The sequence below is a fragment of the Ranitomeya variabilis genome, chromosome 1 (genome assembly GCF_051348905.1).
Source record: "Ranitomeya variabilis isolate aRanVar5 chromosome 1, aRanVar5.hap1, whole genome shotgun sequence".
NCBI lineage: Eukaryota > Metazoa > Chordata > Amphibia > Anura > Dendrobatidae > Ranitomeya > Ranitomeya variabilis.
In genome coordinates, this window is record NC_135232.1 from 828,535,781 (window position 1) to 828,549,433 (window position 13,653).

The 13,653-nt window shown below is 43.3% G+C and overlaps 1 protein-coding gene across 1 annotated transcript in view; it reads right to left on the minus strand.

Moving 5' to 3' along the window:
• Positions 1-13,653, minus strand: part of DNAH6 (dynein axonemal heavy chain 6) — a 717,942-nt gene that overhangs the window by 644,321 nt on the left and 59,968 nt on the right. The window contains exons 6-8 of the mRNA XM_077275462.1: positions 12,392-12,526; positions 12,184-12,307; positions 10,182-10,326 (exon numbers count right to left, since the gene is read on the minus strand). Coding sequence (XP_077131577.1) covers positions 10,182-10,326; positions 12,184-12,307; positions 12,392-12,526 — 404 coding nt within the window. The remainder of the gene's footprint in view (positions 1-10,181; positions 10,327-12,183; positions 12,308-12,391; positions 12,527-13,653) is intronic.

The window sequence follows — 13,653 nt, forward strand, 5'->3', positions numbered from 1 at the left end:
TCGACAGATTAAACAGTCTTCCCTTAGGAAATTTACTGCCTGGAATCAAATCTATTGCACAGTCACATTCCCTATGAGGAGGCAATGCACTGGACCTGGACTCGCTAAAGACATCCTGATAATCAGACAAGTACTCCGGAACTTCCGAAGGCGTAGAAGAAGCAATAGACACAGGCAGGGAATCCTCATGAATACCACGACAGCCCCAACTAGACACTGACATAGCCTTCCAGTCAAGGACTGGATTATGGGTCTGTAACCATGGCAGCCCCAAAACAACCAAATCATGCATTTTATGTAGAACGAGAAAACGTATCACCTCGCGGTGTTCAGGAGTCATGCACATGGTAACCTGTGTCCAATACTGCGGCTTATTTTCTGCCAATGGCGTAGCATCAATACCCCTAAGAGGGATAGGATTTTCTAATAGTTCAAGAATAAAACCACAGCGCTTAGCAAATGAGAGATCCATAAGACTCAGGGCAGCACCTGAATCTACAAACGCCATGACAGGATAAGATGACAGTGAGCAAATCAAAGTTACAGACAGAATAAACTTAGGATGCAAATTACCAACGGTGACAGGACTAACAACCTTAGATATACGTTTAGAGCATGCTGAGATAACATGTGTAGAATCACCACAGTAGTAGCACAAGCCATTCCGGCGTCTATGAATTTTCCTCTCATTTCTAGTCAGGATTCTATCACATTGCATCAAATCAGGTGTCCGTTCAGACAACACCATGAGGGAATTTGCGGTTTTTCTATCACATTGCATCACATCAGGTGTCTGTTCAGACAACAACATGAGGGAATTTGCGGTCTTGCGCTCCCGCAACCGCCGGTCAATTTGAATAGCCAGGGACATGGTATCATTCAGACCTGTGGGAATGGGAAAACCCACCATAACATTCTTAATGGCCTCAGAAAGGCCATTTCTAAAATTAGCGGCCAGTGCACACTCGTTCCAATGTGTCAGCACGGACCATTTCCGAAATTTTTGGCAATACACCTCAGCCTCGTCCTGGCCCTGAGACATAGCCAGCAAGGCTTTCTCTGCCTGAATCTCAAGATTGGGTTCCTCATAAAGTAAACCGAGCGCCAGAAAAAACGCATCAATATCAGCCAATGCCGGATCTCCTGGCGCCAACGAAAAAGCCCAATCCTGAGGGTCACCCCGTAAGAATGAAATAACAATTTTTACTTGTTGAGCAGAGTCTCCAGACGAACAAGGTTTCAGGGACAAAAATAATTTACAATTATTCCTGAAATTCCTAAACTTAAATCGGTCTCCTGAAAACAGTTCAGGAATCGGAATCTTGGGTTCAGACCTAGGATTTCTGGTAACATAATCTTGTATACCCTGCACACGAGCGGCAAGCTGGTCCACACTTGTAATCAAGGTCTGGACATTCATGTCAGCAGCAAGCTTAAGCCACTCTGAGGTAAAGGGGAAAAGAAAAAAAAAAATGAGAGAGGGAAAAAAAAACCTCAAAATTTTCTTTCTTATAATCCCACTTCTGCAATGCATTAAACATTTAATACAGGCCTGGCATACTGTTATGACCCCAGTGGACAGGGTCTCAGAGGAACGTGTAAGTCTGCAAGATACAAAAATCCAGCTCATAGGGCTGTGGTAACTGGGTTGACCAAATAGCTACTCCTAACGCCAACACTAGAAGTAGCCGGGGATCATGCCTACGGTGATCGCTAGATGACTCGCGCCAGCCGGAGAATCTAACTACCCCTAGGAGAAGAAAACAAAGACCTCTCTTGCCTCCAGAGAAAGGGACCCCAAAGCAAGATACAAGCCCCCCACAAATAATAACGGTGAGGTAAGAGGAAATGACAAACACAGAAATGAACCAGGTTCAGCAAAGAGAGGCCAGCTTACTAATAGCAGAATATAGCAAGATAACTTATCTGGTCAACAAAAACCCTATAAAAATCCACGCTGGAGATTCAAGAACCCCCGAACCGTCTAACGGTCCGGGGGGAGAACACCAGCCCCCTAGAGCTTCCAGCAAAGGTCAGGATACAGATTGGAACAAGCTGGACAAAAATACCAAACAAAACAAAAGCAAAAAGCAAGGAAGCAGACTTAGCTAGAAATACAGGAACCAGGATCATAGGACAAGAGCACAACAGATTAGCTCTGATTTCAACGATGCCAGGCATTGAACTGAAGGTCCAGGGAGCTTATATAGCAACGCCCCTGAACTAACGGCCCAGGTGAGGATATAGGAAAAGACAGACGCTCCAAAGTCAAATCACTAATGACCACTAGAGGGAGCAAAAAGCAAAATCACAACAGAGAACACAGCCTAAGACGGGCATGTACAATACCAGCTTTAATGAATTGGGACCTTTGTCTCCATCTTGTCTCTGTACTTCCCTGCACCTAATCATATGACATCTTCTCACATTAACACTACAGCCAAATATTGACACAGCAGAGACCCGCTAGCCAGTTACTGACTGATTAACTGCATCAATCGAGTGTGTAGATGGCACATAATCAGATGTAAAGAAAAATAGAGACTGGCAGGTATGCTAGAGAGCTGTACAACACAAGAGGGATTGACTTCTTATTTTGTAACTGGAGCAGAATATATGGCTACACAATCCATTTAATGGCTTCTACAGTATAATGTTTTTTCAATTCTTACCTGAGCCCACAGTGTTTACTTACATACCATATATATAATGTGTGCAGCTCCTTCAAGTGTAGCTTTTAAGTGCACATTAGCAATATACCAGAGATGTACCAGAAGTGACCAGAAGGTAAGAGTAACAACTGTTTAATAACTGCACCTGCCTCTACATTTTTCCACAATTACATTTCACCATGCTTACTCTCCTTCTCCCCTTACGCTCCTTATCCCCAAAACCCACCAATCAAATATTTATTTCTCCTTTACTTTTACCCCCACTTGACCTCATCTGCAGATCAGCTCCGAAATCTCATTTCCCTCTTTCTAAATCACAAAACAAGCGGAGCACTCTTCATCTCACAATTGTTTGCTCTCTCTTTGCTTCTCCTCACTATTATCACTGCCCACCATTACTCTTTGTTTCTTCTCCCTCCTATCGCTGCCCACGTACTATAAACTACCACAACCTCTTTATGTCTTGCAACCTATCCTTCCTGGGTTTTACTGAAACATGGCTGTCACGTTCCAACACAGCCTACCCTTGCGCTGTTCCAACACAGCCTTGCGCTGTTCCAACACAGCCTTGCGCTGTGTAATGGAGAAGTTGGTCTTATCCTTTCTAATAACAGCACCTTCAACCTAATTCCACCTCTACCCTCCCTAATCCTTCCATCTTCTAAATTGCACTCTGTTAATACCCACTCTCCCTCCAACCTTCGATTGGCTGTCATATACCAAACCCTGGGCCCAACCACCACCGTTAATGACTACATCTCCACCTGGCTTCTATATTTTCTCTCTGCTGACACTCCCACCATCATCATGGGTGACTTCAATATCCCTATTGACACCCACCAGTAGACACCCTCCAAACTACTGTCACTTGCTTCATCTTTTAGTTTCATTCAATGATCCTCTACATCCACTCACACAGACAGGCATAAATTAAATCATATATTCACCTGCCTCTGTTCCCTATCTAAACTCAACTTCACCTCTCCCCCATCTGACCACCATCTACTTACTTTGTCATCCATCTTCTCTTCACCTGCCCCCGTAGAAACCCCACACACTTAGAGATTCACACACTTGTGGCTCTCTTCTACCGCTATGCGTCAGCACCCTGCGATTAATAAATACATGAACTCCACTATTGCTGAAAACATTAAAAATGCTTACAGCAATATTGCAGTTCATGTATTGATTGATCACAGTGTGCTGATGCATAGTGTATATATATATGTTTGTATGATAGCGTATTTGTGCAACTGTCATGGTTCTCAATGGCAAGAGAACGTAATTAAGCATACAAAAGGACTAGCTCTTGGAAGATGGGAACTCGAGCTGACCATGAGCTAAACCTACCGCACAACTAACAGTGGCCGGGTAGCGTGCCTACGTTTTATCCCTAGACGCCCAGCGCCAGCCGGAGAACTGACTGACCCTAGCAGAGGAAAATACAGACCTGGCTTACCTCTAGAGAAATTTTCCCCAAAAGGCAGACAGTAGCCCCCACATATATTGGCGGTGATTTTAGAGGAAATTGACATACGAAGTATGAAGATAGGTTTAGCAAATTGAGGTCCGCTTACTAGATAGTAGGAAGACAGAAAAGGGAACTTCACGGTCAGCTGAAAACCCTTTCAAAATACCATCCTGAAATTACTTTAAGACTCTAATATCAACTCATGACACCAGAGTGGCAATTTCAGCTCACAAGAGCTTCCAGCCTCAGAAATATTCAATCACAGAGAACTGGAACAAAAATGCAAAACAAACTTAGGACAACAAGTCCAACTTAGCTGATAGTAGTCTAGGAGCAGGAACATGCAACAGAAAGACTTCTGGTAACATTGGCGGCCGGCATAGAAATGACTGAGGAGCAAGGCTAAATAGAAAACTCCCACATCCAGATGGAAAACAGGTGAACAGAGGAGATGAAGCACACAAGTGCAGTACCACCCGAAACCACCGGGGGAGCCCAGAAACCAAATTCACAACAGTACCCCCCCCTCAAGGAGGGGGCACCGAACCCTCACCAGAACCACCAGGGCGATCAGGATGAGCCCTATGAAAGGCATGGACCAAATCGGAGGCATGAACATCAGAGGCTGTCACCCAAGAGTTATCCTCCTGACCGTAGCCCTTCCACTTGACCAGATACTGAAGTCTCCGTCTGGAAACACGGGAGTCCAAGATCTTCTCGACAACGTACTCCAACTCACCCTCAACCAACACCGGAGCAGGAGGCTCAACGGAAGGCACAACCGGTACCTCATACCTGCGCAACAATGACCGATGGAAGACATTATGAATAGAAAAAGATGCAGGGAGGTCCAAACGAAAGGACACAGGGTTAAGAATCTCCAATATCTTGTACGGGCCGATGAACCGAGGCTTAAACTTAGGAGAAGAAACCTTCATAGGGACAAAACGAGAAGACAACCACACCAAGTCCCCAACACAAAGACGAGGACCAACACAACGACGGCGGTTGGCAAAATGCTGAGTCTTCTCCTGGGACAACTTCAAATTGTCCACCACATGCCCCCAAATCTGATGCAACCTCTCCACCACAGCATCCACTCCAGGACAATCCGAAGACTCCACCTGACCGGAAGAGAAACGAGGATGAAACCCCGAATTACAGAAGAAAGGAGAAACCAAGGTGGCAGAACTAGCCCGATTATTGAGGGCAAACTCCGCCAAGGGCAAAAAGGCAACCCAATCATCCTGATCCGCAGACACAAAACACCTCAAATAAGTCTCCAAGGTCTGATTAGTTCGCTCGGTCTGGCCATTAGTCTGAGGATGGAAAGCAGACGAAAAAGACAAATCAATGCCCATCCTAGCACAGAACGCTCGCCAAAATCTAGACACGAATTGGGTTCCCCTGTCAGAAACGATATTCTCCGGAATACCATGCAAGCGCACCACATTTTGAAAAAACAGAGGAACCAGCTCGGATGAGGAAGGCAATTTGGGCAAGGGAACCAAATGGACCATCTTAGAGAAACGGTCACACACCACCCAGATGACAGACATCTTCTGAGAAACAGGGAGATCAGAAATAAAATCCATGGAGATGTGAGTCCAAGGCCTCTTCGGAATAGGCAAGGATAACAACAATCCACTAGCCCGAGAACAACAAGGCTTGGCCCGAGCACAAACATCACAAGACTGCACAAAACCTCGCACATCTCGCGACAGGGAAGGCCACCAGAAGGACCTAGCCACCAAATCCCTGGTACCAAAGATTCCAGGATGACCTGCTAACGCAGAAGAATGGACCTCCGAGATGACTCTACTGGTCCAATCATCAGGAACAAACATTCTACCAGGCGGGCAACGATCAGGTCTATTCGCCTGAAACTCCTGCAAGACCCGTCGCAAGTCTGGGGAAACAGCAGATAATATCACTCCATCCTTAAGGATACCTGTAGGTTCAGAATTACCAGGAGAATCAGGCTCAAAACTCCTAGAAAGGGCATCCACCTTCACATTTTTAGAACCTGGTAGGTAAGAAACCACAAAATTAAACCGAGAGAAAAATAACGACCAGCGCGCCTGTCTAGGATTCAGGCGCCTGGCAGACTCAAGATAAATCAAATTCTTGTGGTCGGTCAATACCACCACCTGATGTCTAGCCCCCTCAAGCCAATGACGCCACTCCTCAAAAGCCCACTTCATAGCCAAGAGCTCCCGATTACCAATATCATAATTTCGCTCAGCGGGCGAAAATTTACGAGAAAAGAACGCACAAGGTTTCATCACGGAGCAGTCGGAACTTTTCTGCGACAAAACCGCCCCAGCTCCGATTTCTGAAGCGTCAACCTCAACCTGAAAAGGAAGAGTAACATCAGGCTGACGCAATACAGGGGCGGAAGAAAAGCGGCGCTTAAGCTCCCGAAAGGCCTCCACAGCAGCAGGGGACCAATCAGCAACATCAGCACCCTTCTTAGTCAAATCAGTCAACGGTTTAGCAACATCAGAAAAACCAGTTATAAATCGACGATAAAAATTAGCAAAGCCCAAAAACTTCTGAAGGCTCTTAAGAGAAGAGGGTTGCGTCCAATCACAAATAGCCTGAACCTTGACAGGGTCCATCTCAATGGGGGAAAAAATGTACCCCAAAAATGAAATCTTTTGAACCCCAAAAACGCACTTAGAACCCTTTACACACAAGGAATTAGAGCGCAAAACCTGAAAAACCCTCCTGACCTGTTGGACATGAGAGTCCCAGTCATCCGAAAAAATCAAAATATCATCAAGATACACAATCAAAAATTTATCCAAAAAAACACGGAAAATGTCATGCATAAAGGACTGAAAGACTGAAGGGGCATTTGAAAGACCAAAAGGCATTACTAAATACTCAAAATGGCCCTCAGGCGTATTAAATGCGGTTTTCCACTCATCTCCCTGCTTAATTCGCACCAAATTATACGCCCCACGAAGATCAATCTTAGAGAACCACTTGGCCCCCTTTATTCGAGCAAACAAATCAGTAAGCAGTGGCAAAGGATACTGATATTTAACCGTGATTTTATTCAAAAGCCGATAATCAATACACGGCCTCAAAGAGCCATCTTTTTTAGATACAAAGAAAAAACCGGCTCCTAAGGGAGATGACGAAGGACGAATATTTCCCTTTTCCAAGGACTCCTTAATATATTCCCGCATAGCAGCATGTTCAGGCACAGATAGATTAAATAAACGACCCTTTGGAAACTTACTGCCCGGAATCAGATCTATAGTACAATCGCAATCTCTGTGCGGAGGTAGTGAACCAAGTTTAGGCTCCTCAAAAACGTAATCAGATAATCAGATAAAAATTCCGGAATCTCAGAGGGAATAGATGACGAAATGGAAACCAAAGGTACGTCCCCATGAGTCCCCTGACATCCCCAGCTTAACACAGACATTGCTTTCCAGTCGAGGACTGGGTTATGAAATTGTAGCCATGACAATCCAAGCACCAACACATCATGTAGATTATACAACACAAGGAAGCGAATAATCTCCTGGTGATCCGGATTAATACGCATAGTTACTTGTGTCCAGTATTGTGGTTTGTTACTAGCCAATGGCGTGGAGTCAATACCCTTCAGAGGTATAGGAACTTCCAGAGGCTCTAAATCAAACCCACAGCGTTTGGCAAAGGACCAATCCATAAGACTCAAAGCGGCGCCAGAGTCGACATAGGCGTCCGCGGTAATAGACGATAAAGAGCAAATCAGGGTCACAGATAGAATAAACTTAGACTGTAAAGTGCCAATTGAAACAGACTTATCAACCTTCTTAGTACGTTTAGAGCATGCTGATATAACATGAGTTGAATCACCACAATAGAAGCATAACCCATTTTTTCGCCTAAAATTCTGTCGTTCGCTTCTGGACAGAATTCTATCACATTGCATAATCTCTGGCGTCTTCTCAGTAGACACCGCCAAATGGTGCACAGGTTTGCGCTCCCGCAAACGCCGATCAATCTGAATAGCCATTGTCATGGACTCATTCAGACCTGTAGGCACAGGGAACCCCACCATAACATCTTTAATGGCATCAGAGAGACCCTCTCTGAATTTCGCCGCCAGGGCGCACTCATTCCACTGAGTAAGCACAGACCACTTACGAAATTTTTGGCAGTATATTTCAGCCTCATCTTGCCCTTGAGACAGGGCCATTAAGGCTTTTTCAGCCTGAATTTCTAAATGAGGTTCCTCATAAAGCAACCCCAAAGCCAGGAAAAACGCATCCACATTGAGCAACGCAGGATCCCCTGGTGCCAAAGCAAATGCCCAATCCTGAGGGTCGCCCCGGAGCAAGGAAATTATAATCCTGACCTGCTGTGCAGGATCTCCAGCGGAGCGAGATCTCAGAGACAAAAATAATTTACAATTATGTTTGAAATTCTGGAAGCGAGATCTATCCCCAGAGAAAAATTCAGGTAAAGGAACTCTAGGTTCAGATGTAGGGGCATGAACAACGAAATCCTGCAAGCTTTGAACCTTCATAGCGAGATTATTCAAACCTGTAGCTAAACTCTGAGGATCCATATTAATCAGGTGAAATCAGAACCATTCAAGGATTAGAAGGAGAGAGAGACGAAGGCTGCAGTAAGCAGAGATGCAAGTGAATCAACTAATGAGCAAACTCAGGAAAAAAAAAAAAAATTCTCTGCAGACTTCTTTTCTCTCCTTTCTTCTGCCAATTATTTTAACCCTTGGACGGCCAAACTGTCATGGTTCTCAATGGCAAGAGAACGTAATTAAGCATACAAAAGGACTAGCTCTTGGAAGATGGGAACTCGAGCTGACCATGAGCTAAACCTACCGCACAACTAACAGTGGCCGGGTAGCGTGCCTACGTTTTATCCCTAGACGCCCAGCGCCAGCCGGAGAACTGACTGACCCTAGCAGAGGAAAATACAGACCTGGCTTACCTCTAGAGAAATTTTCCCCAAAAGGCAGACAGTAGCCCCCACATATATTGGCGGTGATTTTAGAGGAAATTGACATACGAAGTATGAAGATAGGTTTAGCAAATTGAGGTCCGCTTACTAGATAGTAGGAAGACAGAAAAGGGAACTTCACGGTCAGCTGAAAACCCTTTCAAAATACCATCCTGAAATTACTTTAAGACTCTAATATCAACTCATGACACCAGAGTGGCAATTTCAGCTCACAAGAGCTTCCAGCCTCAGAAATATTCAATCACAGAGAACTGGAACAAAAATGCAAAACAAACTTAGGACAACAAGTCCAACTTAGCTGATAGTAGTCTAGGAGCAGGAACATGCAACAGAAAGACTTCTGGTAACATTGGCGGCCGGCATAGAAATGACTGAGGAGCAAGGCTAAATAGAAAACTCCCACATCCAGATGGAAAACAGGTGAACAGAGGAGATGAAGCACACAAGTGCAGTACCACCCGAAACCACCGGGGGAGCCCAGAAACCAAATTCACAACATGCAACTGTACATTAATTTACCATATTTTCACTCTATAACACAGACAGTACTACCGTCTTCTACAATGCCACATCCACATCAGCTGTTGACTCGTGCATGGCAGAGTACAACAAATCAATAGAGAACCCTGGCACCCCAACCTCACTAGAAAGCTCCGGCAAGTATCCAGGGTCAACCACATCAAAGCTTTAAGATGGAACTTGAAAACCCATCTCTTCAAGAAAGCTTACAGCCTGCAATGACCCCATTGCCACCTCACCACCATCAGAGATGTTGCAATCCTCCAACCTACTAACTCCTTTCCCATTATCCCGTAGACTGACAGGTAGAAAGGGCAGGGTCCTCTCCCTTCTCTACCAGTCTGTTATTGTTAGTTTGTTCATTGTAATCTATATTCACATTTGTTATGTAAACACTTTTCACATGTACAGCACCTTGTAATTAATAAATAATAATTTCCATCTTCCAAGTTTCCTTAATCAGATGAGGACAAGTGTAAAGTGTGCAAACAACAACAATGGTTTTAGTCGTTAATAAAGCATGTACTAACCATGTCAGTCGTCTGCAGTGTGTTCTCTTATTTGCTTGCTCTGTGTAACTCATTTTTTCAGAAGATTCTCCGAAAAGGTCTCCATCAAAATGAGAGAGAGTTAAAATATCTGTAGGTTCAGGTCCTGGTATTGTATTTATCATGCCTTCAAGACAAGAAAACAGTAAAATATGATAACTCGCAGAAAGAGTGGGGCTCCACATTCAGTATATGTGACTAAGGCCGGGGTCACACTTGTGAGTGTGATGTGAGAAACTCGCACGAGTCTCTCATATCAATACCCGGCACTGCCACCGGCACTCTGGACCGGAGTGTTCAGCTGCATAGAAATACATGCAGCCACACACTCCGGTCCCGAGTGCCGGGACTTGATGCGAGAGACTCAAGCGAGTTTCTCGCATTGAACTCGCAAGTGTGACCCCGGCCTAAGGAGTCTATTGTGTAACTTTCTTTTGATTTTTCAATTACAGAACAACTAGTAAAAACATGTATTGCCATACATTATGAGAAATAGGAGAGTTGTCTAATTATTCTTGTTTACAGCTTGTACAATGCTTTTTGAACTAGGAAAAGCAAAATTGTATCTTAATCTGAGTTATTTTCTATTCTGTCTTGTCTCTTTTGTGTTATGAGACTTTTCTTAAAAAGGTATGGGGTAGCTATGGACGCTCTCTGTCTTGTATTACTTGTATTAAAAAGGAACTAAACTTTTATTTATTTATTTATTGAATAATTTTGCCCACCTCGTAAAGTTATAAAACTTTGCAAATCACTTAGGGAATTTGCCTTCATTATTGGAAAAAAATGCAGAATTTTCCCAATAGTGGGAACTGTAGAGGAACTGGACTCTTATACTCATTTGGAGTACAGATGATGGCACAACATTCAAAGGAGACAGGCACTGACAATTTCACTGTTATCATCATTACTCCAAAGGATTACATTCTGATATCAATTCAGCTAAAGGCAAGCAAATACACTAGGATAGCAGGATTTTGGAAGACAATTATACGCAATTTTTTTTTAAGGAATGAAGACAAATTCAGTAATAAAGTAATTTCCAAAGTTTCATAACTTTCAATACTGAAATTATTAAAAAAGGAAAGTTTAGTTACTATTTAAAGAGTATCTTCAAAATAAACCAATCAACTAATCATAGGGAGTGAACTAGGTGAGACTGTAGCACACACCTTTTTTGAGGAATCCCGTCAACAGAAGTTCAATTACTTTCCAATGCCATTATGAAGAAAATGAAGTATCATGCAGTTCTTATTATATGTAAATGGATGTCCATATAATGATAGATGTGTTTGGTCCTCCAGAGCAAGATACACTTTTGTAGTCATATTCTGCTCTGGCTAATTGATGAAGCTTCCAAGAGAAGGACACTTCTATTCTGGGATACCAATCATCCAGAAAATACTACATAGTTTGTATAAAAATGCACTTTTTCCTTGTCCGTAAAAAAAAAAATTGATATGTCTGTGATTTTTTTGAAGTTGGAGAAATTTGTGCAGATTATTATGACTGTAATCATCATCTTTTTACAGTTCATAGTGAATTATAGGTTGTAGACAAACATCACTTAAATCTTAATGGTTTATTATAGTTTTATAAAATGTTAGCTGTCCATGATCTTTTTCTTAAGTTGTTCAAAAAAATAAAAAAAATCTATTTGACCCTAATACTTTATATAAAAACGTGTTTTCTAAACCAGATAACACCTTTATGATATTCACACCAGGACAATAATGATTGAACCATCACAAATTCACGCTAAGGGATTGAGGGTTGACATCTCACTTCACTATGGGATTTTTTGACCATAACCATGGCATAGAAGTAGCTCAAAAGATCCATCACCATCCACAACTACGTAAAGGAGATAGAGCATACTCTCCACTGCACATATAGAAACAGCGTACACCAAGGAGTCGGAATTTCTCCATACCTCCTATTCAGGAATATAGAAGAGTATTTTACGTAGGTAATGTCAAGTCACCTGAGTTGTCAGAATCATTCATGTAGTCATCCGGTGTAAAGCCGGCTTCCAATAAAGCAGTTCTACTAGCGCTCCTGACAACTTCTTTGGCTAGGTCGCGGAATTCCGATAGATGGTTGGCCACCTAAGAATTACACAATTACACCACTTAGTTGGAACTTAAAACGTAGTCATATTTTCCATTGATTCCAAAGAAATTAAGAAATACCTCTTCTAGTTGCTTAAATTGAATGTCTGTGAACTCTTTTAAAGCATATGTGTACCCCTTCTCAACGCGACACAGACCCATGTCACTGATTCGGTAACACATTTCTTGAATATTGAGGAGAGCAGGGCGCAAATACTGCAGGAAGAAAAGTTAAAGATTAAGCAAAGTCTTATTTCACTACTAGATGGTGGCCCGATTCTAACGCATCGGGTATTCTAGAATATGTATGTATGTATGTATATAGCAGCCACATAGTATAGCACAGGCCACGTAGTATATAGGAGCCATGTAGTATATAGCAGACAAATAGTATGTGGCCTGTGCTATATACTATGTGGCTCCTATATACATACATACATATTGTAGAATAGCTGATGCGTTAATACAGGCCACGCAATATATAACACAGGCCAAGCAGTATATAACACAGCCCAAGTACTATATAACACAGCCCACGTAGTATATAGCACCCACGCAGTATATAACACAGGCCACGTAATATATAGCACAGCCCACGCAGTACAAAACACAGCCCACATAGTATCTAACACTGCCCATGTAGTATATAGCAGCCACACGGTATATAACACAGCCCACGTAGTATACAGCAGTGTGGGCACCATATCCCTGTTTAAAAAAATTATTAAAATAAAAAATAGTTATATACTCACCCTACGGGATCCATCGAAGCTCTGGAGATGCGTGCGCGGCTGCCGCCATCTTCCGTTCCCAGGATGCATTGAGAAATTACCCATATGACTTAGCGGTCTCGCGAGACTGCTAAGTCTTCTGGGTAATTTCGCAATGCATCTCTGGGAATGGAAGATGGCGGGAGCCGCGCGCTCCTTGGCGGACTACGGAGGGTGAGAATAGCAGGTTTTTTGTTTTTTTACTATTTGTAACATTACATCTTTTTACTATTGTTGCTGCATAGGCAGCATCAATAGTAAAAAGTTGGGGTCACACAGGATTAATAGCAGCGATAACGGAGTGCGTTACCTGCGGCATAACGCGGTCCGTTACCGCTGGCATTAACCCTGTGTGAGCGGTGACCGGAGGGGAGTATGCGGGCGCCGGGCACTGACTGCAGGGGAGTAGGGAGGGACTAATCGGACTGTGCCTGTTGCTGATTAGTCGCGGCAGCCATGACAGGCAGCTGGAAAGACCAATCAGCGACGCGGGATTTCCGTTACGGAAGTTGAGGACAGAAAGACGGAAATACCCCTTAGACAATTATATATATAGATACATATATAAAAAAA